This window comes from Erpetoichthys calabaricus, chromosome 10 (assembly GCF_900747795.2).
Source record: "Erpetoichthys calabaricus chromosome 10, fErpCal1.3, whole genome shotgun sequence".
Lineage (NCBI taxonomy): Eukaryota > Metazoa > Chordata > Cladistia > Polypteriformes > Polypteridae > Erpetoichthys > Erpetoichthys calabaricus.
This window is the reverse complement of record NC_041403.2, coordinates 165,949,068-165,974,245: the sequence shown is the minus strand read 5'-3', so window position 1 is coordinate 165,974,245 and position 25,178 is coordinate 165,949,068. Positions and strand designations below refer to the sequence as shown.

The following is a 25,178-nucleotide window of genomic DNA, read 5'->3' as shown; positions in this document are numbered from 1 at the left end:
ACCCCATGGGATTTGCTTCTGTTTATTACAGAAGTGAATAAAACTTTGCAGCAGCACGTACCTATCACCACGCTGCATAACCTGTCCAAAGCCACCAGGGGACAAAACACGTTTGGACCAATGCTCCCTGAAGTTGTATCACCAGTTCTGTCCCATCTCTATTTGTAATGCCACAGTGCGCTTCATCTCGTCTTTTGTTGTGGGTTTCCACTTTGAAAAACGAGAATGCGATGCAAACGCAGCCCGCGATTCAAAAAAATTCTCTGCCTGTTTGTCTCGTCTGACAGTAGCCGAAAAGCAGCATCAGGAGAGAGCAGCCTGAAGTACAGCAGCCGGTGATCTATCGTGTCCAACAGCAAGCCATGCCGTCTTGTAAACTCGGGTAGCCAGATCGGCTCTCAACGGATCAATGTCTGTGTATTTATCCCATGCGAACCTTGCCGTAGATGCATCGGCTGCGCGAAGGCACTCAACTGGCAGCAGATCCGCTGGCGCGGCATCGGCTGGTGTCTGATCAGCTGATGCCAGCTTCTCACTCTCTTGCTCGATCTCCTGATCACTGTCAATAAAATCCGATTCTGAAAAATCAAGAGTCCGACTCCACGATAATGCGCAAAACATCATCTGCCGAGTGTTTTCTTTTCTGCACTTCCTTTGCTCCCTTTTCTCATGTCGGTGCCATCTTGCCATTGTTTACATTTCGCAACTCACGCACACGCAAGGTTTATTTGCCGAGTCAACGAGTCTAGCATTCCTCCAAGCACAGAGGGAATGCCTGTGACGTGACAGTGAGATTTGTCGCCATTAACAGCTGATTGTCGCCCTCTATCCCTGGATGTCGACTTTTGTCGACATTCGCCTTCAACCCCTCCTGTCGACAAAAGTCGACATCCGCCCTAAAAGAGTTAAAAGCACAATGTTACAAAAACAGCTACTTTGTTTTTAATGAAAATATTTGGAATTACCTTGGAATTCACCAACAGTACAGATTGAATAATGATTGAATTTTTATTTGTAGTGTCAATTTTTAGCAGCATTTTTAGTTTCAGAAAAGAAAATGCCTGGGAATAAAATTAGAATGTGCACATGCTAAGTTAAATCAGTAACGTGATTCTTTATAATGAAATGCCAAAATCCCCTCAAGCTGTGGTTACACTGGAGGAATTCCCAGGTCTATCACAAATTAAATTCAAGTATTGCATTGTAATTTTATATTTATGAATGTCAATAGTTTTTTGCTTAAATGATAGCTGGGTATCTACTTGATTGACACAACACTATTTTAAATTTGCTTACGCTATTAGCATAATTATATATTCCATATTAATCCACTGTGGACTGAAGAAAAATCTGAAACTGCTATGCATTCAGACTTGAAGACTCATCTTCATCATCAGCTGTATTTTTAAATAAGATTCTTCTCAAATACATTTCCTACTTTTTGGCTTTACTTTTATTAGTTTTGCTTTGGAGTAGTATTTATTTATATATTCTTTGACTGGATCAAGGTGTATAGTTTAAGAGCATCTGGTGTGGGTGCCTGTAAGCCTCTCTGCTTGAAGCAGGTGTCCACGTGTAGGTAAAACCGTTGTGACAGATGCTAGGAATAGTCGGGCGTCCCGGCTGTGATGGGTCGAAGCCAACCCATCGCATGAAAAAGAAAAAAAGTGAAGAGCAGCCTACTTTATCCTGGAGTCTGGCAGGACATGCCCATGTGAAAATGGGTACACTGACATCCTGGATGGGATGGACTGAAGAGCCTTACCTGGCCAGAAGGCTTGTTATTATGGAGAGAAATGAGGAGGTAATCCAGTAACTATTAGCTTCCTCAATACACTAAAGGGCAGCATTCCTGGGCGATGGTACCCATCTGAACATCCACAGGGTATGCTGGGAACTGAAGTGCCATGGAGCAGCCCTGTTGTGTTCCATGGGAATGCCATTAGGGGGTGCTGTGTGGATTCATGATCCCTACTTTCAGGTAATTCTAAATGACCCGGAAGTGTTTCCTACCAGCTATGCCCTGGCACTGGAAGGACTCCCGGGCCCAGTATAAAAGGAACCGCTCTGCGTTACCCAGGAGAGCTGGAGTAGGGTGGAAGAAGGACAAAGCTCACCTGCGACGAATGAATGAAGGAAGAAAGAGAGAGGGGAACAGAATGAAGGGTATTGTGATTGTGTATTTATGACATTTGTTAAGATAAAAAATTGTAATACATTTGGCATTTGAACTCTGGACTTGTGCCCATGCACTTGTGTCTGGGGTGCTGCATCTCCCCCAAATGCTCACACTGTACATATTTGAGCTACCAAGTAGATATACCAAACACTTGTACAAACATAGTTAACAGTAACCATGGCGTAGGTGAACCACAATAATAAACCAAGGAACTTTCATGATAATATACTTGAAATTTTGTTTTGACGTTAATATGAACTGCTGTTTTATTCCCACAGGGGTTAGCAGCTGAGAGAAGACATATTCAAAAGTAACTGTGAACAGGTGAGTGGGCCCCTGCTTTGGTGGGTGACCCAGGAGCAGATAAGGCCTGAAGACCATTACCTGGTCCATTAATTCATGGCTAAGAAGTCTCATTGCTTAAAGCAGCTGTCCACATGCAGGTAAAGCTGTACACATGGGGTGTTATAAAGCAGCTAATTTAAAGTACAGGTAAATTTCTCTTGATAATACAACCAGCAAAACAATAATTCACGGATAAGGACCTCGACCACCTTTGTTAACATATGTATAATCTGAATCTAAAGCGGGCCAGGCATAGACACGGCCTCGGATTCACAGGCCCTTGTACTCTATAATCTTCCCAAGATCACTTTCTCATCAATTTGGTTTTGCGGGTGCAGCGCAGAGATTTTAAAAGGTATGATATTCACAGCGTGCCACTTACTTTCATTAAAACCATCAGATCCTGAGACATTTCTCAAATTAAAAAACAAAGCGAAATATTAAATTGAGAGTGAAATACTGTTTTAAAATAAATTTAAAAAAAAAAAAAGTCAGCCGACTTCAATCCTCACCAACAGCCCCAGCTCCAAACGTGTCATCGTTGAACTGATCGATGTCGTCATCTTCGTCGACTAGTCCATGCAAACCCTCTCCTTCCTCCTCAAGGGGACAGTCTTCCAAAGACTGAGGGAGAAAACAAAGAGCATAAATTTAAGAGTAGAGTCTAACAGCAGACCCCAGGAGGCTTTGCTGAACAGCCAATCAAATTGCATGTTTATGCTACATGATTTACATAGTGGAAACTCCAAGAAGGGTGTTGCTGTGGCCCACAGCACTAAAAGATGGTGCCTCTACCCAAGTGAACTCGCTAATATATTAAGTACCATGACAACCATGACTGAATTTTGCTTAAAACTGGGTGGGAACAATTAGACGGGTCACCATTTGACACATTTCTAATCCACCCCAGTGCCTCATGGAGGTGGCGCTCAGAGTAGAGGTGGAGATTTTGAATTGCAAAGTCTAGTAACCTGGTATGACAGACAGCAAGCAAGTTCATGATTAACCGTCTACAGTCGAAAAGTCCCCTAAAACAAATCCCTATTAGATGTAGAAATGTGTGTCGCATGTGCATCTTTTAAAAATAAACATAACCTGTTGCAAAGAAAAAAATCTTTCTGCAGTATCACGTTATACGCGAGTGGTTAAAGTGAACGATACGTCGTCACAGGCGTGAAGTGTGCTCTCTGTTGTTCAGTGTTATGTCCATAGTGTAGGAGTCAATGTACCGTATACAGTGATCCCCTGCCTATCGCGGGAGTTACGTTCCAGACCCACCCGAAATAGGTAAAAATCCACAATATAGAAAGACCACATTTTTTTTTTATAGTTTAATTCTTAAAATACCCCCACTACACACTATAAACACATGTAAACTTATTAAAACACACTTTGGATACACACATGATACACAGATGTCAGGCTAAAGATACGAGTAACATAATAATCATCATCATCAGTTTTACCTTCTCCTGTATGGTCAAGGTCTTCCTCTGGCGCTTAGGCTCACTGCTACCAGAAGGCTTAAAAGATGCAGGAAGCTTGGGAGCCATCGTAGGGCTTAAAACAAACGAAAAGTTCACACAAGTTTGCTCACAAAAGTCGGACCACAAGCAAGGTACGCGATACGCGATTCGACGGGGACCCACGCTCGTTGTTCTTGCGAGATTACACCACGTTAGCAGCAGCTAATCAGAGCCCAAAAGAATAACATCCACTCTGATTGGTTGAGTCTCCTCTTTCAGCCAATAACGGGCTTTGTAAGAAATCATCTGGGTGCTGTAACGCGAAACTCTGTCTGCTGAAAACCGTATGCTTTGTTATGACTTGGCTGCAAAGCACACTACAGGTAGGATGTACTTACTGAATTTTTCCGCGATATAGCAGGTGCGCGATAGCTGAACCACGACAGAGCGGGGGATTACTGTACACTTGCATTTAAGTTCTCCCACGGATAAGTCAGGGCTTGATTTTACCGTATAATTTCCGGTATTTTATAATGTTGGTTGTATAAGTCGAATGTGGAAACCTCACGCTATTGGTGCAAGAGATTACGATATGCTAACGCCCACCTGAGGGAGTAACCACGAGGCGCACAGCCTTTATTCCACGTATTGTGCCTTCATGGCCACACAGTGATACCCGAACTAATCCGAAGCGATGTTTGCACCGATTTGTGTTTTTTGTATCTCACCCCCTCATACCCCTTTATCGTTAACAACATCCCTTATCTACAATGGAGTGTTCGATTTGAAGAAAATATGAAGCTGGTTTTAAATTAAAAGATGTTGAAGTGGAGAAAGAAATTGGTAACTAAGCTGCTGCAACAAAATTCAATGTGTCTGAGAAGCTGGTGCGAGATTGGAGAAGGCACGAAGATGTAAAAAATAAAATTTAAGTATCGTATTTTTGAGCGGGTGTATAAGTCGGGGTCTGATTTTAGGATTGATTTTTCGGGTTTCAAGACTCAACTAGCTTTAAAGAATTGGCAGCTATATTCATAAAAATATGAACTTCAAAATATGCACTTGGAGTAAACGTTGCGTCGTACTCTGTCAAAAGGACTGCCGCTAAGAAAGCGGATAACGAAGAGTTATAGAGAGGAGATGTGGATTTCAGTAACCAAACTAACCAAATCAATAAATCTGCCCAAAGACACCAGTAGATGCACAGATAAGGCAGCACAACATCCACCTTCTGACCAAATAACTAAACAAATCTGTCATTACTATCTAAAAATTCAAACATGCCACGACAGAGTAGCCACGGTGTTTTAACATGTCTTAACTACAATGCTTATCTAAACTTTATTTGCTGTTGTTATGCCATATAGTGATAGTCAAAATGACAAAGATATCGTAGCAGACAGAAGCACTTCTCCAATAAATATAGCTGTGGTGGTCTGTGTGCGTCTGTCCCCACTGTTGCAGCGATCATTACAACGTGCAAATAAATTATTAAGCTTCAGTTACATTGTGCTACTGAGCTCCTGAAATTTTATTTTTTTATTTTCTCACAGTGTACATTTAAATCCCGACAGCAGTTTAAAAACACACAGACTGGAGAAACTGGGGGGGGTGGGGGGGGTGGGGGGGGGGATTTAGTGTGTTTAAGGAAGAAGCTCTGTGGGCGCAGGCTTTGCAGCGCAGGATCTCGCCACAATTCACTAAACACTTTTTAACAGCTCGTCCCCCAGATGTGTATTCTTATTTGAGATTCACATCTGGCCCTGCGAGAATGTTCGAGAGACAGTCCTACTACCCAACATATCTGTTCAATAGTCGTCATTACTCATCCAAAGATGCTAACATTAACAATAGTGCAAGGATGTTTTACGAATACAAAGAGTGAGGTATGCCCTGAAATGGGTGTGTTGAGAAAAATGTAAAATGACCCGGCGTATGGCGTAACATCACTGCAGTATAACGCAAAGCCCACTGAACATCTGTGCTCTGGAGGTCTCGGCTACAGTCTATTGGATTTTATGGTCCTTTTCAAACTTGGAACGCTAGCACTGAAATTCCAAGCAGTGCCATGTACACATAGGAAAGCACCGGTTTACATACACCAAACATGAAGGTATTGAGAAGGGCTCTCGTCAGAACAAAACACATGGCCTTTTTGTGTCGTTCTTAACAACATTTCTTTCTACAGTATAGCACATTTTCATACAAGGCATGTAGCTCAAAGTGCTTAACAAAATATAAAAGAAAAATAAAAGAAATTCAAACCAGCAAGTTGGAAATAGTTACTCCACCGGACAAAAGTTTTAGAACACTATAGTTTTTCTTCAGATTTAAATCAGTTGAAATTCAATACATGACCTAAAATGACGAAAAGGTTAACAGTAAACTGACAGAGATTTAAATTTAGAGTTTGGGTTAGCGAAAACTGAAAAAAATAGGAAATATCAAAATATTACAAACAGGCCTTCTTCAGGGAACAACTAATAGGTTACAAGATTGCAGCAAACAATTTGCACAGGTGTCCCAACTTCTGTTGATTACTTAAAAAACCCTCTATGTAAAATACCACATGGACAATATTACATAGAACAAATAAACAATGGAAAAGTGCAACAGGTGCAATTAAGAAAAGGCCAAACTGAAAAAGTGAGTGTTTAATAGTTTGTTAAACTGTTCAATGTTATTAGCCTGTTGTAGCTCTATTAGTAAAGTATTCCACATTTTTGGTGCATAACCGCGTACATTAGAGGGTCAGCTCAGGTTGGAAGATTGGGAGACAAAGTCAGAGAGGCGAGATTGCGTTGGTTTGGACATGTGCAGAGGAGAGATGCTGGGTGTATTGGGAGAAGGGTGCTAAGGATAGAGCTGCCAGGGAAGAGGAGAAGAGGAAGGTCTAAGAGGAGGTTTATGGAGGTGGTGAGAGAGGACATGCAGGTGATGGGGTAACAGAGCAAGATGACGAGGACAGGACGATATGGAAGATGATGATCCACTGCGGCAACTAACAGGAGCAGCCCGAAAGAAGAAGAAGAGCAAAAGGCTGTCTCACAACTTCGTTTACGCTTGGCTCTCGGAGTGGTGGCTCCAAGGTTAGGGATCTATGCCAGCAATCAGAACATTGTCGGTTCAAATCCTTTAAAATGCCAGAAGTGACTCTACTCTGATGGGCCCTTGAGCAAGGCCCTTAACTGGCAATTGCTTCGTTCTGGGTATGACATTAATCTGCAAGCAGGTCCTCCAACTTACAGGGAAAAACTTGGGTGTTGGTGGCAGGATTGGCACTCCAGCCTCTTTTTTTTTTTTTTTTTTTTTATAACAAACACCTCACACTGTTTCAGTGTGGTGCTGAGGTGTCACCTGCTGCACTTGGGTCCCAATCCAGGGGGTTCGTCATGTGGTGGGTGCTGGAATGTGCTATCTTTACATGCTCCCAACCCCTTTCTTTCTCTCTGTGTATAATAAGCAAAGCGCTGTTAGATTATCTAAGGTTATAACTGGGAATATAAGGTGACGGGCGCTCCAAAATATACGAGGGAGGGAGCTTGTAAGATTATTCAGAGCTTTATGTACCATTAGCAGTATTTTAAAATCTGTTCTAAAGTAACATGTAACCAAAGTAACGATGCTAAACCCGGTGACATGTGCTCAGATTTTCTTTTGCTGGTTAAGATTCTCGCTGCTGAATTCTGAACTAACTGCAGGCGGCTGATGTCTTTCTTAGGCAGTCTTGTAATCTAGTGGACTAAAAACAAAAGCGTGAATTCATTTTTCAGCGTCTTGCAATATTATAAGAGGTCCAACATCTGCAATATTTCTTAAGTGAAAGAATGCAGTCCTAGTAATGTAGTTAATGTGTGATTTAAAGTTTAGATCAGAGTCCATGATCACACCCGAGTTCTTAACTGCCCCCTTGACTTTTAGTGCCAAGGGGTCAAGTTTATTTTGAAGATCTTTAATATTTCCATTTCTTCCCCTCCAAAAAAAATTCAGTTTTTATTCCCTTATTTAGCTTGAGAAATTTACTATTCATCCGTTCAGTAATACAAGACAGACACTGGATCAGAGGGCAGAGAGAGTCAGGGTCATCGGGTGCTACAGATAAGCAAATCTGTGTGTCACCTGAAAGCTATTTAGCAGTAGACGCAGAGACATAAACTTATCACATTTATATTCATATTGACAATTTTTTGCTGTCGATGGGCAGAATGGAACTATTATTCAAAAGAATAAAGTCATATGAAAAAGTTTCTCACCTTGCATAATAACTGACTCTCCTTTCAACCAAAAAGATAACAGTGGTATATGTCTTTCATTTCCTTGGAGTACCGCGGTGTTTTCTGAACAAAGATTTTTTAGTGACGCAGTATTTAGTTGTATGAAATTAAATCAAATGTGAAAAACTGTCTGTGCACAAATGTGAGTCCCCTTGTCATTGTGCTGATTTGAATTCCTGTCACTGCTCAGTGCTGATTACTTGGTGTGATGAGCTCATTAAGCCTTGAACTTCATAGACAGGTGTGTCCATCATGAGATATAAAGGTATTTAAGGTGGTCAATTACAAGTTGTGCTTCCTTCCCTCTGACTCTCCTCTGAAGAGTGACAGCATGGGACCCTCAAAGCAACTCTCCAAAGATCTGAAAACAAAGATTGTTGAGTCTCCTGGCTTAGGGGAAAGCTACAAAAAGCTATCTCAGAGGTTTAAACTGTCAGATTCAACTGTAAGGAATGGAATCAGAAAATGGAAGGCCACAGGCACAGTTGCTGTTAAACCCAGCAGGTCTGGCAGGCCAAGAAAAATACAGGAGCGGCATATGAGCAGGATTGTGAGAATGGCTACAGACATCTGTACATCGTTCTACAATTCAGAGCAATTTGAACATTTGTATGGCAGGGTGAAGAGAAAGAAGCCCTTTCTGCACTAACGCCACAAACAGTCACTTGTTGTATACCAATGCTCATTTAGACAAGCCAGATTCATTTTGGAACAAAGTGCTTTGGACTGATGAGACAAAAATTGAGTTATCTGGTCATAACTCAGATAATTTGCATGGCGGAAGAAGAACACTGCATTCCAAGAAAAACACCTGCTAGCTACGGTCACATTTGGTGGAGGTTCCATCATGCTGTGGGGCTGTGGGGCTAGTTCAGCGACTGAGGCCCTTGTTAAAGTCGAGGGTCAGATGAATTCAACCCAATATCAACAAATTCTTCAGGATGATGTTCAAGCATCAGTCACAAAGTTGAAGTTACACAGAGGTTGGATATTCCAACAAGACAATGAGCCAAAACACAGTTGGAAATCTACAAAGGCATTCATGCAGAGGGAGAAGTACAATGTTCGGAATGGCCGTCACAGTCCCCCGACTTGAATATCATTGAAAATCTATGGGATGATTTGAAGCAGGCTGTCCATCAAATTGAACTGAACTGCAGAGATTTTGTATGAAGAATGGTCAACAATACCTCCATCCAGAATCCAGACACTCATCAAAGGCTATAGGAGGACAGCGTCTAGAGGCTGTTAGATTTGAAAAGGAGGCTCAACTAAGTATTGATGTCATATCTCTGTTGGGGTGCCCACATCTATGCACCTGTCTAATTTTGTTATGATGCATATTTTCTGTTAATACAATAAACTAGATAGACAGACAGACAGACAGACAGACAGTTACTTTATTAATCCCAAGGGGAAATTCACAATGTCACTGCTGAAATACTACTGTTACCATAAGGCATGTCATCTATTAAAAGGAAGTTCAGCCAATGACAAACAAAAATCCAAAGAATTAAGAGGGGTTCCCAAACCTTTTCATATGACTTTATATCTAAACGGCTACATTTAAGGAGTGTTTATCAAAAGTGGCTGGAGGCGTAAAAGGGTAAGCAATGACACACCTGTAATGCCATATTCAGGTGCCATCGGGCACATGGTGAGTACCAGTAGGAAATTCCACATGAACGGCAGATGTAGTCAGGCAATTCGGAAAAAACAAAGCTAGCCAAATTCTCTGAGTTGTGATGTAACACTGACCTTTCACATTACTCAACTGCATAAAATAAAAAAAAAGATATATATTTTTGTGGTCAAATTGCATTTGCATACACATTTAAACACACGTAGTTTGCCATTTTAATTTCACAAAAAAAAAAAGTCTTTAATTGTCATTTGTTTCCAATCAAGTAATAAATCAATAGCGACCTCACGTTTCTCTGAAACCTCAGACCAGACATTCACTTGAAGTCACTGAAATGGGAAGGTGAGACGTCACAAGTTTTGTGCCCCGAAAACTCTTAATAGCACGTGAATGCAAAGTAACTACATTTTACCCATGAACTTTATCCAGCACTCTGAGACTGCCACCTAATGAAGAACGCTACACGAAGAAAAACACACTAAATTAAAAATTTACAAGTGCTGAACACATGCCAATGAATACACCCAATATGTAACTAGTGCGATAACTGAAACGAATAACAAAAACGGAACATTTTCACGTGAAATAAAATTCTAAACAATGTTTTGCTTTTTTCCTGACCAAAGTCCAGGACCCCACGTTGCGTTTCTGGCATTAATAATGGCACGTTCAAGGTTGAGAGAGACTCCGTCCTCCTGGACCTCAAAGACCACCATCCATGCATTAGCCAGACTGCTGAATTCAAAGGCGTTTTCACACCTAGCTCATTGAAGCATTTCTCCTCCCTGAAAACTTGGGAGTAATTAATTACTGGGTAGTCCTCTGGTGTGGACCGAAACAACCTTAACAAGGCCCTTTGGAATCGGTGGTCTCGGTATGGTGCTAAGAGAACCCTGCAGAGTGTGCATGAAGTGTGAATGGGATCCAACAAGAGTCCAATCTAACTCTAGAACACACTGTGCATTGTGGGAAACATTCTTACCTGTAATGAGACAATCGCAATATAAATATACAGTAGACCCTCCCGAAGTCGCAGTTCAGGGTTCGCAGACTCAGTCGTTCGTGGATTTTTCCTTAGAACCTAACTATTAATTGTTAGCAGAAAGCGCAAATATCCTCTGCAATTGTTTATGGCTTTTCTCGTGGCAATACTGTGCTGTAGAGAGAACAGGAAGCAACCGCGGAGGGAAATGCGGTTTGGGATGATGGAAGTAGCCAATCCGAGAGCGTTATTCATTTCTCTTCGCTGCTGATCGACTGCGGCCCTGTGACGCGTCTCCAGCTGAGTGTCCTCGTGTTTTCCATTTTGTTATTGTATTCATGTTGTTATTCTTAAACGCACAAGATGTCGCTGAATCGCCCTGCACCTTCTAAGGCTTCTGGTACCAAGCCTAAGCGCCAGAAGAAGTTTAAAACACTCCAGGAGAAGGTTGAACTACTGGATTTGCCACGGGAACTAAAACGTTATGCTGCAGTAGCGTGCCACTATGGCATTAATGAAAGCACCGTACGCTACATAAAGAAGAACGAGGCAGCGATCCAGAGTACCGTATCTAAGTTTCTGTGATAATGCCAAACAGGTAACGACCGTAAGGAATAAAGATATCGTCAGGATGGAATCTGCCTTGGCACCGTGGATCACCAACTACAGGAAGAAGAACATCCCCTTGGACGGTAACATCATCCGTGAGAAAGCACGGAAATCGTACCAGCAGTTCGCTACAGGAGACAATGTAGCAACTTCCCATCACAATGTTCCTGAAACCTATAAAGAAAAGCCAGCATGAAACCCCACCAGAAGAAGACCCGTCCAAAGATATGACTCCTCCTGAAGAAGAGGCGCCACCTGAGGAGTTTTAAATCCTGTGCATCGTACTGCACAGCTACTACTATCATTCATCATTGGTGCGTACCCGTACATTTTACTGTATTTTAATTAAATGAAATTATTATGTATTTACACTACTTATAACAAAGAAAACACGCTTGCATGAATTACAGTACGTATAGCGGTAACATCGGTATTTTACATTCTAGCACCGCGGGAGACATAGCAGTACAGTACTGTACAGTAGACAGGTTTGCCTTTACATTCTGTTTTTAGGTAATGTATTAATGTATTAAGCTGAGTTTGCAACAAAATTAAAGTGCATTGGGGACATACTGAATTTAGGGTTTAAACTATAAAAATAGGCATTTAAAAGGCATTTTTAACCACATCCAAAAGTCGCGGTTTTTCACAATTTGCAGGTGCTCTAGGAACGAAACCCCCGTGAATTTTGGAGGTGTACTGTACATCCACAAGTGCATAGATGTTTGCATAAAACAACTCGCACATGTGTCCATCAATCCTAGCGCCTAATTCATCCTCTGAACCTCTTTCTCTCTTCACGATTGGATAAGATAGTTGACCACATTAAAAAAAAAAAAAAAAAAAAACAGGTGTAGATTTACTTGTGATTGGGTAGATCAACCACACACAGTGTTGGTGAGAATCGAATGCCACTTGTGCCTGACAATTACATTCCCTATTCATACACTGTAAGGGTGATGTGCACAGGTTAGGCGTATTCTCAGTGTAATCCCACTTGCGGCACGACGCAGACACTGAAGGAAAATTAACTCTGATGTGGTACATGGGAATTCAACATTCCCAAGTGAACATTATTAACAAATATTTACTGACCTAAAATGGCAGACGTGATTTGAGATAACCTAAATAGTGGCAACGTTCAGACTAATAGAGAGTAACTATGCAACATCATCCAGTAAAATTAAATTCACCCAATACGTCTTCTGTCTAAATGAGACGGAGGCAAATCACCCTTGGCACAGCTTGCCACAGAGTCAACCACATGACATGCGTCTTTTCTGTAGCAGGCAAGGCAATGCATTCTAGTTATTAGGTGAGAAGTCATGCAAAATGACACCTTTCATTGGCTAACTAAAAAGATTACAATATGCAAGCTTTCCAGGCAACTCAGGCAGTTGCCTTGAAAGCTTGTACAGTGGAACCTCGGGTCACGACCATAATTCGTTCCAAAACTCTGGTTGTAAACCGATTTGGTAGTGAACCAAAGCAATTTCCCCCATAGGATTGTATGTAAATACAATTAATCTGTTCCAGACCATCCGAACTGCATGTAAATATACATATATTTTTTAAGTTTTTAAGCACAAATATAGTTAATTAAACCAAAGAATGCACAGCGTAATAGTAAACTAAATGTAAAACCATTGAATAACACTGAGAACACCTTGAACAACAGAGAAAACTAACATTGCAAGAGTTCACGCTATACTGTAGCCTTATGAGCCGATCGATGTAAACATTTTTTTTTTAAGCACAGGGAAAAAAAGGAACATTTGAACAAATCCGAACTTTATTTAAAAGCCAACCATAAACCACCAAGAAAGTAACATTGCAGGAGTTCACGCTAATAGCCTTACAACCCGATCGCTGTGTAAACTTTTTTTTAAATGAGTTTTAAGCACAGTGAAAAAATGAACATTTGAAAAAAGAGAAAAGTAACATTGCAACAATTCACGCTATAAACCAAAAAATGAACATTTGAAAAATCTGTAATACAAAAACTAACCATAAACCACCAAGAAAACTAACATTGCATGAGTCGAGTTCTGACATGAAGTGACGAAGAACTGGGTGGAAGACAATCCGGTCTCGTCGTAGTTGAAGACTTGTTGCGGGATGTAGCCTTCGTCCTCCACTAATTTTGTGATATTTTTCACAAATTCTTTCAAGCTTCAGCGTCGGAACTAGCAGCCTCTCCATGCCTTACCACACTATGAATGCCACTTCTCTTGCGAAACTTTTCAAACCATCCTCTACTGGCTTTAAATTCCTCACTTTCGCCACTCGTACAAGGATAGTTTTCCTGGCTTTCTCGCATAACATCGCCTCGCTTACGCTATCCCCTGCAAGTTGCTTCTCGTTCAGCCACACTAGCGACAGCTTTTCCACCTCTTCCAGCACTTGAGGCCTCTGCCTGGTTAACGCTGTAACTCCTTTGCAACATCAGCTGCTTTAATAGATTCTTTCTGCTTTAGAATAGTCGAAATCATAGATTTTGACTTCTTGTACTTGGCGGCAAGATCAGTAACACGAACGCCATGCTCATCTATATAATAAAAGCCCAGCGCGGTGTCCGTGTCCGGGTTCCTTTTGGCTGTATAGCCGCTCCGTAGAAAAGCCCCAGTCCTTCCCTTCTCAGAATTCCTGCTTACCCCCCCTCCGTTCTTTCCCCTTTGCTTTTATTTTTCCTGTTCCTGAAAATCTTTTCAAAAGAAAAGTAAAGAAATAGACAGAGCGTCACATTAACGTCTTCTCCCCTCTGCCCCTACAGCGTCCACCGCGCTTCTCGCGTTTTTATTTATACAAACACATTATATATAAAAACTATTTACAAAAAAAAAAAATGAATCCAATTTTCCAAAGAGAACTATTTACAATACACATAGACTTTATACAAAAAAAATCCTAATTATATATTCTCAACAAGTGAAAATTAAAGAAAATATATATATATATATATATATATATATATATATATATATATATATATATATAGCATACCTTTTCAAAACAAAAGTAAAGAAAATAGACAGAGCGTCACATTAACATCTTTTCCCTTCTACCTATTAACTCTTTTAGGGCTAATTTTTTTTTTTGTTTCTTTTCTCCCAGGGCTGAATATTTTTCCAAAAACTAACATTTTTTAAAAAAGAACACAAAGCAATTGTTTAACGTATCAAATCAACAAAAAATATTTACTTTTGACAAATGTTACTGTCTTGCATGTTGTATGAGCCTGAATTCTCTGTGTTGCTTTGGTGCCTATTTTTCAATTGTCTGTTGCTGCATTTTCTAACATATATTGTTAGTGTGTACTGTAGAGAGACAAGTCACCCATTTGCCATCGTGCCATGCCACTGCCACCAAGTTTTCTGCCTGCATAAAAACTGTATTGTCACCTCTTTTCATCTTCTGAAACTTTATGAACTTTATGTATGGCATTATAGCCTGGTTCACCCAATGGGATTTGCTTCTGTTTATTACAGAAGTGAATAAAACTTTGCAGCAGCATGTACCTAAGCCACCAGGGGACAAAACACGTTTGGACCAATGCTCCCTGAAGTTATATCACCAGTTCTGTCCCATCTCTATTTGTAATGCCACAGCGCGTTTCATCTCGTCTTTCGTTGTGGGTTTCCACTTTGAAAAACGAGAATGCGATGCAAACGCAGCCCGCGATTCAAAAAAAAATCTCTGCCTACCTGTTTGTCTCGTCTGACAGTAGCTGAAAAGCAGCATCAGGAGAGAGCAGCCTGAAGTACAGCAGCTGGTGATCTGTCGTGTCCAACAGCCAGCCATGCCGTCTTGTAAACTCCAGTAGCCAGATCGGCTCTCAACGGATCAATGTCTGTGTATTTATCCCATGCGAACCTTGCCGTGGATGCATCGGCTGCGCAAAAGCACTCAACTGGCAGCAGATCCGCTCGCGCGTCATCGGCTGGTGTCTGATCAGCTGATGCCTGCTTCTAACTCTCTTGCTCGATCTCCTGATCACTGCCAATAAAGTCCGATTCTGAGAAATCAAGGGTCCGACTCCGCGATAATGCGCAAAACATAATCTGCCGAGTGTTTTCTTTTCTGCACTTGCTTCGCTGCCTTTTCACATGTCGGTGCCATCTTGCCATTGTTTACATTTCGCAACTCACGCACATGCAAGGTTTATTTGCCGAGTCAATGAGTCTAGCATTCCTCCAAGCACAGAGGGAATGCCTGTGACGTGACAGTGAGATTTGTCGCCATTAACAACTGATTGTCGCTCCCCATCCCTGGATGTCGACTTTTGTCGACATTTGCCTTCAACCCCTCCTGTCGACAAAAGTCGACATCCGCCCTAAAAGAGTTAAATAATAAATGAAATCGATTATAAATTATTAACACAAAGTAAATGAAATAAAAAAATCACGAAAGAAACAGAAACCACAACCTACCCTTACAGCGTCCACCGCGGTTCTGGCGTTACAGCCAAAAACGTGGTGTATGCAGGTTATGAGGTGCGACGCTAATTAACGCCCGTACTACAACAGATTATATTGTTGATATACTATTAACTATTTACAGGGATCAACTCTTTTGGGGAAGTTCATAACAAAAAAAAAAAAAATTATAAATAACATTTACACTTTGCTACATGTGCACTTGAGTATTTCGAGCCCCGTGTCTGAGTCGGATGGTTCCCCTGGTCACCAATTCGTGTCTTTCAAGCTGCGATTTTCTATTTTCTCCCTTCCAGCCCACTATGCCTTTCCGTCTTCAGCTACCCATGTGCACTTGTACGGAGGAGACCTTATCGAACAATGCCGAAACGAAAGGCAACTGAACCTGCTCCTGCGAGAGAGGACACATTACAGCGTGATCACAAAGCAAAGAAGCAAAGGCGTGCCAGTCGCTTGCAAGAAACGGACACTCAGCATTCACAAAGATTAGCTCAACGACGCGTCTCTGCTGCACAACGAAAGGCAACTGAAACCCCTACAGAGAGAGAAGACAGATTACGCCGTGATCGCGAAAGAAAGAGGCAAAAGTGTGCCAATGAGACACCCGATGAGAGGTCCTTACGATTGCAAAACAACCGTAATATACAGAAACGTACGGTCTCCCAAGAAACTCCGAGTGAACGCTCTCACCGTTCTCGCTCGCAACAAACTGACACTCACCACTCACAGACATTACCGCAATGACGCGTCTCCACTCCTCTTCCTTATAACCATTTACACAATGTATACGATTCTGATTAGTCTGCGTCCCACACTTCGTGAATCATGGGTTTTGTTTTGAAATTTTGTTTCCCATGCAAAAATCAAATGCGGTGCGATAAAGGACCCAGTTCACGACTGCCAGGCGCGTTTAAACAGGGAGTCCTTCAACTGTGGTCATCCAACGCGCAGCGTAGCGCGCGCCAAGTTGCTAGTACTTTTCAATAATTTCTTTCTTTACTTCGATTTCAATTTTCTGCAAAACTTTCTTCTCACCACTCTTCACTTGCTTAGAAGCCATGGTTAACTGCAAAAGCACACAAAATACTGTACAGCACAAAGAGTTCACAGGTAAAGCACGCACGTCTGACTGAGAACAATGAACAGGGAGAGGCTGAACACGTACTTAAATACAGGAATCGGCGCGTACAAACCGGAAGGGAAATGAAATCGAGCACAAAGAGTTCACAGCGAAAGAACGCACGTCTGACCGAGAACAATGCAACACGTGCGGAAATCATCAGCTCGCACAAACCGAAAGAGAAACTGTCTTGTTCGTATACCGAGTGTGTGGTCGTGAACCGAGGCAAAAGTTTGCCGAACTTTTTGGTCGTAAACCGATTTGTACGTGTACCGAGGTTCCACTGTATATTGTAATCTTTTTAGTTAGCCACTAAAAGGGGTCATTTTGCCCGAATTTTCACTACATTCATAATGGCTAACACGGTACAACACCCTAGTACTATAGTTATTAGGTAAAAGACACTCTGCTCACAGAGCTCTGCATCGTAAACAAACCACCTAATTATCACAAATGTGCCGGTGCAAAAATGCAGATCTTACTGAATCTTCCTGTCGCTCCAGGTCCGAAAAAGCGTGGCACATCCACCACCAATGTAACAAAAATATTTTTGCCTCCTCGTCATCTAAAACTTGGACTGATGAAAACTTTGGTGAAAGCAATAAACAAGGAAGGTGATGGGCTTCAATACTTTAGATAGACGACCTCAGTCATTCATACAATACAATTTATTTTTGTATAGCCCGAAAAATCACACAAGGAGTGCCGAATGGGGTTTAACAGGCCCTGCCTTTTGACAGCCCCCCCCCAGCCTGGACTCTCTTTGATGACAAGGGAAAGAAAATGTAAGAAACCTCGGGAAAGGCAGTTCAAAGAGAGACCTTTCCAGGTAGGTTGAGCGTGCAGTGGGTGTCAAAAAAAAAAAAAAAAAAAAGGGTGTGAATGGCGCTATATAGGCATCCGACCCAACACAGACTGACAACGGGGGCACGTGTAAAACTGGAACACAAATTTATTTTCTTCACCCGTGGGGCACATCTTCCCCGTGTCCCACAGGCACAGCACAGTCCCACAAAGCAAAAACCACACCAAACAAAAACACAACTAATTCTTCCTCCACTCCTCACAGGCAACTTCGTCCTCGTCCTCCTCCCGACTCTGGCGCCCAGAGTGGTGGGTGTCGGCTCCTTTAATAGCCCACCCGGAAATGCTTCAGGTGATAAGTAACCTAATTAAGGCTGCACTTCCGGGTGTGGCTGCGTTACAGCTCAGGAAGCCATGCAGCATCCCCCTGGCGTTGCCCACGGAGCCCAACAGGGATGAGCTCTGGTGTTCCACAATTGTGGCCCCGCTGCAACCCAGGGGGGCTGCCACCAAGTGTTCCAGGGGACGTAGTGTGCATCCCATGGCTGCTCGACCCCGGATCCAGTGTCAAAGGGGCGTCCGCCACAAGGGGCAATTACAATACAATACACAAAACACAAGTAATCTTCAATACAATACAATAGTGCAATAGAAAAATTACAAGTACAGGGCAGAATTCAACAGCAGATGATATTACATAATGCGATTTGGATTAATGAAAACAAGACTTAAGGAAGCCTCAAAGATCTGCTTGTGGAGCAGGTAGAAATCACATGGAAGGCATTCAAGGATGTTGGTGGCAATTTTCTTGGCAGCTCCTGAGCAACAAACTAGACAACATGCTTCAAGCGTACAAAACCAGTAAGGTGGTAAAGATTAAAGTTTCCGTATTCACGCTTGCACTTCTTTCCCTGCTAATCTCAGTGAAGTCAGTGACACACATGGGGAAAAGTTTCACCGGCACCCTGTTAGCACAGGGTGGCCCACCTCCACCGAGACGACTCTCGTCTCGTCTGCTGCCCGATAAAACTGCTTTAGTCATGTCGCCTGCCTCGTAGAGATGTATTGACGCACAAGGAGATCACTTCCAGCATCTTCTGTTAATGCGAGTACCATATTTGATCATTTTTCTCTTCACCGCATAATGCAGTGGTCTCGGTAGAGGCGGGCCACCCTGTAATAGAAAAGCAGGATGGGGACAAGCGGAATCCGTCAATGCCGGCCAACTACTGCTGTACACTGAAACGTGACACATCAGATCGGCTGCAACACGTTTTTTAAGCTCAACTGAACTAATGCAGCGTGTCAGCATCATTAAGCGAATAAACACACTAACTTCAATACGTGTTAATTTCATATTTCTCTGAATGTCATTGGGAAGCGTCAATCTGGAATTATACTTGTGCTATTATTTTTCCTTATTATATTTCTGTGTTGGCTGGGATTGTCTCCAGCAGACCCTGGTGACCCTGTGTTCGGTTTCAGCGGGTTGGAAAATGGATGGATGGATATTTCTGACACCTTTATCCAAGCCAATTTAACATATTCAGGAAACAACTGATTATATTTCTTTTTCTTCCCCCATTTGGAGCACAAGCAGGTGAAGCGACTTGATCATCGTCACACAGGGTCAGCTGCAGTGTACCAGACACCGTACCATACTAGCAGCGGATTAAGACCAGACTACGCCTATAGAGTGCAGGAGACGATCCTCAGGTCTAAGTGTTGTGGCAGTGAACAGCAAAACAAGTTCAATACAAACTTTAAGGCTCAGATGGTCCGGTTCTGGTTTTGTGCTTTTCCTCGGTTTGCTCAGCTGGCTGTCCGATATGCCCATTAACAGCGGTGCACTGGCAATTAATGTCTTAATTTCTCTCGATAACCGATAACAACCTTTTAAGAGGCTGGAAGGAAACAAAAAGTCTAATAAACGAGGCGCATTGCCTTCTTTGTGAGGGAGCGTCAGTTACGGCACTATGGCCACGTGACACAATTTCACAAGGGGGATCCGGCTTGCAGGATCTTCATTGTTGAGGACCAAAGCGGATGAACCAGGCCCAGGGGAAGCCCATATAACACCTGGCAGATAAATGGTCAATTCCAGGGCTGGGGGACTGGACACGTGTCGGCCTGGGGAGCTGCCAACCAGGATCCCGAGTTATTTCGTCGTGTGGTGAGTGCAGCAACATGCTGTACCAGTCCATGCACCCCAACCTGACTGACCTGACCTGTAAAACTGAAACTGGACATTTTAACCAGGCCTTTGGAGTCAGAAGCAACTAGTGGGTTACTGGAGCCTCCAAATAAAAGTAAATTGTAAAATAATGTGTTCACATTTCTAATGTCACATACACTGATTCGATTAAACTGTTGTTTCTTCTGGACCAGGGGTGGGCAATGTCGGTCCTGGAGAGCCGTAGTGGCTACAGGTTTTCATTCCAACTCAGCTGCTTAATTAGAAACCAATACTTGGCAATCTCAGACCTTATTTAAATTTTATGGCTTGCTAGTCTGCAATGTAAGGTTCTTACATCCCTTTGCAAGGATGTCATCCAAATGATTTGAAGCCTAAAACGTTTGATTTTCAGTCTGTCACATTTTTCTATTAAGTGTTTTATTAAATCAAAACAGTGCATGATGAACTTTTCAGAGGCTGATGAATGAAGAAAACAAGGCTGGATGATGTGGAGATAGTGAACCAGGAAGTGCAACGGATTAGCAAGGAGGAAGTAAGGACAGCAATGAAGAGGACGAAAAATGGAAAGGCCGTTGGTCCAGATGACATACCTGTGGAAGCATGGAGGTGTTTAGGAGAGATGGCAGTGGAGTTTTTAACCAGATTGTTTAATGGAATCTTGGAAAGTGAGAGGATACCTGAGGAGTGGAGAAGAAGTGTACTGGTGCCGATATTTAAGAATAAGGCGGATGTGCAGGACTGCAGTAACTACAGGGGGATAAAACTGATGAGTCACAGCATGAAGCTATGGGAAACAGTAGTGGAAGTTGGGTTAAGAAGTGAGGTGATGATTAGTAAGCAGCAATATGGTTTCATGCCAAGAAAGAGCACCACAGATGCCATGTTTGCTCCGAGGATGTTGATGGAGAAGTACAGAGAAGGCCAGAATTGGCATTGCATCTTTGTGGACCTGGAGAAAGCATATGATATGGTGCCTGGAGAGGAGTTGTGGTATTGAATGAGGAAGTCGGGAGTGGCAGAGAAGTATGTAAGAGTAGTACAGGATATGTATGAGGAAAGTGTGACCGTGGTGAGGTCTGCGGTAGAAGTGACGGAGGTGGGATTACATCAGGGATCGGCTCTGAGCCCTTTCTTATTTGCAATGGTGATGGGCAGGTTGACAGACGAGATTAGACAGGAGTTCCCGTGGACTGTGATGTTTGCTGATGACATTGTGATCTGTAGAGAGAGCAGGGAGCAGGTTGAGGAGACCCTGGAGAGGTGGAGATATGAGAGGAGAGGAATGAAGGTCAGTAGGAACAAGACAGAATACATGTGTGTGAATGAGAGGAAGGTCAGTGGAATGGTGAGGATGAGGGGAGTAGAGTTGGTGAAGATGGAGGAGTTTAAATACTTGGGATCAACAGTACAGAGTAATGGGGATTGTGGAAGAGAAGTGAAGAATAGAGTGCAGGCAGGGTGGAGTGGGTGGAGAAGAGTGTCAGGAGTGAAAGGGAAGGTCTACAGGATGGTAGTGAGACCAGCTATGTTGTACGAGCTGGAGACGGTGGCCCTGACCAGAAAGCAGGAGACAGAGCTGGAGGTGGCAGAGTTAAAGATGCTAAGATTTGCATTGGGTGTGACGAGGATGGACAGGATTAGAAATGAGGACATATACAGGGTCAGCTCAGGTTGGGAGGCAAAGTCAGAAAGGTGAGATTTTGTTGGTTTAAACATGTGCAGAGGAGAGATGCTGGGTATATTGGGAGAAGGATGCTAAGGATAGAGCTGCCAGGAAAGAGGAGAAGAAGGCCTCTGAGAAGGTTTATGGATGTGGTGAGAGAGGACATGCAGGTGATGGGTGTAACAGAACAAGATGCAGAGGACAGAAAGATATGGAAGATGATGATCCAAACAATCTCAAGGTTTGAAGTCCAAGGCCTTCACCGCTACACCACTCTTCATTCAGCTTCAAGGAGTCCACCATAAATCACCAACTCATCAGTACAGTCGTGGCGAAAAGTTTTGAGAACGACACAGATATGAATTTTCACAAAGTCTGCTGCCTCAGTTTTTGTGATGGCAATTTGCACCGACTCCAGAATGCAATGAAGACGGATCAGATGAATTGCAATTATTTGCATAGTCCTTCTTTGCCATAGAAAATGAACTTAATCCCAAAGAAAACCTTAATTTCCACTGCATGTCAGCCCTGCCACCAAGGGACCTGCCGACATCATTTCAGTGATCTTCTCGTTAAAGGTGAGCGTGTCGACGGGGACAAGGCTGGAAGTCACTCTGTCATGCTGATTGAGTTAGAATAGAGAGGTGAAGAAGGTGTCAGGGTGCCCAAGAAAGTCCAGCAAGTGCCAGGATCGTCTCCTAAAGTTGATTCAGCTGCGGGCACCACCAGTGCAGAGCTTGCTCAGGAATGAATGGCAGCTGGCAGGTGTGAGTGAGGCAAACACTTTTGGAGGACGGCCTGGTGGGTGTCAAAAAAGGCAGCAAAGCAGCCAAGAAAAACATCAGGGACTGACTGATATTCTGCAAAAGGTACAGGGATTGGACTCCCGAGGACTTCTGGGGAAAAGTCATTTTCTCAGAAGAATCCCCTTTCCGATTGCTTGGGACACCAGAAAAAAGAAAAGGTGAGCTCTACCATCAGTCCTGCTTCAGGCCAACTGTAAAGCATACTGAGGCCATTCATGTCACGTGGGGGTGAGCAGTGGGCTCACTCACAATTTGTTCCTAAGAACACAGCCATAAATAAAGAATGGGACCAAAACATCCTCCGAGAGCAACTTCTCCCAACCATCCAAGAACAGTTTGGTGACCAACATGATGGAACAACAGGCCAGAAGGCAAAAGTGAGAAAACTGATTGGCTCGGGGAACAAAACATCAAAATTTTGGGTCCATGGCCAGGAAACTCCCCAGACCTTTAATTCTATTGAGAACTTGTGGCCAAGAGGCGGATGGACAAGCAAAAACCCACCAATTCTGACAAACTCCATGCATTGATTATGCAAGAATGGGCAACTGCCATCAGTCAGGATTTGGCCCAGAAGTTGATGGGCAGCCTGCCAAGATGAATTGCAGAGGTCTTGAAAAAGAAAGAAAGGCCAACACTGCAAATATGGACTCTGTGCATAAACTCGTCATTGTCAATAAAAGCCTTTGAAACTTGTGGAATGCTTGTAATTCTACTTCAGCACCCCATAGAAACATCTGACAAAAAGATCTAAAAACAATGAAGCAGCAAACTTTGTGAAAACCAACACTTGGGTCATTCTCCAAACTTCTGGTCATAACTAATATCTTCCACATCTCTGGACCCCATCGAGTCACTGTGTTTCTTTTGTACCGTCAGCCTATCACCTCATTGAAGGTCTACTTGCGGCACCAACTCGGTTCTGCTCGGATTTAAAAGACGGCCCTTTCAAAGAAAATTCAAATATTACATGTAGCAAACAACTCAAATTTACTGTGCACACTGTATGCAGATTTATGTGTAAAGGTGTATGTTCATTTTTTATTACCCAAGTGACTTTCTCAAAGGGCAGATTCAGTAACCTGAGGGTACAAAGTCCAATGCTTTAACTACTAAGCAGAGACTTTGTGCCAGCAAAGCAGTGGGTCCAGATGGAGTATCGCCACGACTGCTAAAGGCCTGTGCGTTGGAGCTGGGGAGTCCTCTACAGTGCATCTTGAACCTGAGCCTGGAAAAGGGAAGAGTCCCGAGGCTTTGGAAAACATCTTGCATTACCCCCGTCCCAAAGGTATCACATCCTAGTGAGCTGAATGACTTCAGGCCTGTCGCCCTGACGTCACATGTGATGAAGACCATGGAGCGGCTGCTGCTTCACCACCTGAGGCCACAGGTTCAACACGCCCTCGACCCTCTGCAGTTCGCATGCCAGGAGAAGGTGGGAGCGGAGGATGCCGTCATCTACATGCTACACCGATCCCTCTCCCATTTGGACAGAGGCACTGTAAGAATTATGTTTCTGGACTTCTCTAGCGCCTTCAACACCATCCAACCACTGCTCCTCAGGGACAAGCTGACAGAGATGGGAGTAGATTCATACCTGGTGGCATGGATCGTGGACTATCTTACAAACAGACCTCAGTATGTGCGTCTCGGGAACTGCAGGTCTGAAATTATGGTCAGAAGAACAGGAGCACCGCAGGGGACTGTACTTTCTCCGGTCCTGTTCAGCCATCGGACTTCCAATACAACTCCGAGCCCTGCCACGTGCAAAAGTTCGCTGACGACACTGCTATGGTGGGCTGCATTAGGAGTGGGCAGGAGGAGGAGTACCGAACCTCATCAAGGACTTTGTTAAATGGTGCGACTCAAACCACCTACACCTGAACACCAGCAAAACCAAGGAGCTGGTGGTGGATTTTAGCAGGACCAGACCCCTCATGGACCCCGTGATCAACAGAGGTGACTGTGTGCAGAGGGTACAGACCTATAAATACCTGGGCGTGCAACTGGATGATAAACTGGACTGGACTGCCAATACTGTTGCTCTGTGTAAGAAAGGACAGAGCCGACTATACTTCCTTAGAAGGCTGGCGTCCTTCAACATCTGCAATAAGATGCTGCAGATGTTCTATCAGACGGTTGTGGTGAGCGCCCTCTTCTACACGGTGGTGTGCTGGGGAGGCAGCATAAAGAAGGACGCCTCACGTCTGGACAAACTGGTGAGGAAGGCAGGCTCTATTGTAGGCATGGAGCTGGACAGTTTGACATCCGTGGCAGAGCGACGGGCGCTGAGCAGACTCCTGTCAATCATGGAGAATCCACTGCATCCACTGAACAGGATCATCTCCAGACAGAGGAGCAGCTTCAGCGACAGACTGCTGTCACCGTCCTGCTCCACTGACAGACTGAGGAGATCGTTCCTCCACCACACTATGCGACTCTTCAATTCCACCCGGGATGGTAAACGTTAACATTATACACAGATATTGTCTGTCTGTATACCTGCATTGTTATCAATCTTTAATTTAATATTGTTATTATCAGTATGCTGCTGCTGGAGTATGGGAATTTCCCCTTGGAATTAGTAAAGTATCTATCTATCTAATCTAATCTAATCTACCCAGTTGGTCATTCAATGTGGACCCTGAGGAGCAC

General features: G+C 43.2%; 1 protein-coding gene and 1 long non-coding RNA gene across 5 annotated transcripts in view; one reads left to right on the top strand and one right to left on the bottom strand.

Annotated features, from left to right (window-relative positions):
* LOC127529313 (uncharacterized) overlaps positions 1-25,178 on the top strand; it is a 232,405-nt gene that overhangs the window by 29,456 nt on the left and 177,771 nt on the right. The window lies entirely within an intron of this gene.
* The window catches only part of patl1 (PAT1 homolog 1, processing body mRNA decay factor), a 90,963-nt gene that overhangs the window by 64,571 nt on the left and 1,214 nt on the right, over positions 1-25,178 (bottom strand). For all 4 annotated transcript variants that reach the window (XM_028812405.2, XM_028812406.2, XM_051932416.1 and 1 more), the window contains exon 2: positions 3,037-3,148. In XM_028812405.2, coding sequence (XP_028668238.1) covers positions 3,037-3,148 — 112 coding nt within the window. The remainder of the gene's footprint in view (positions 1-3,036; positions 3,149-25,178) is intronic.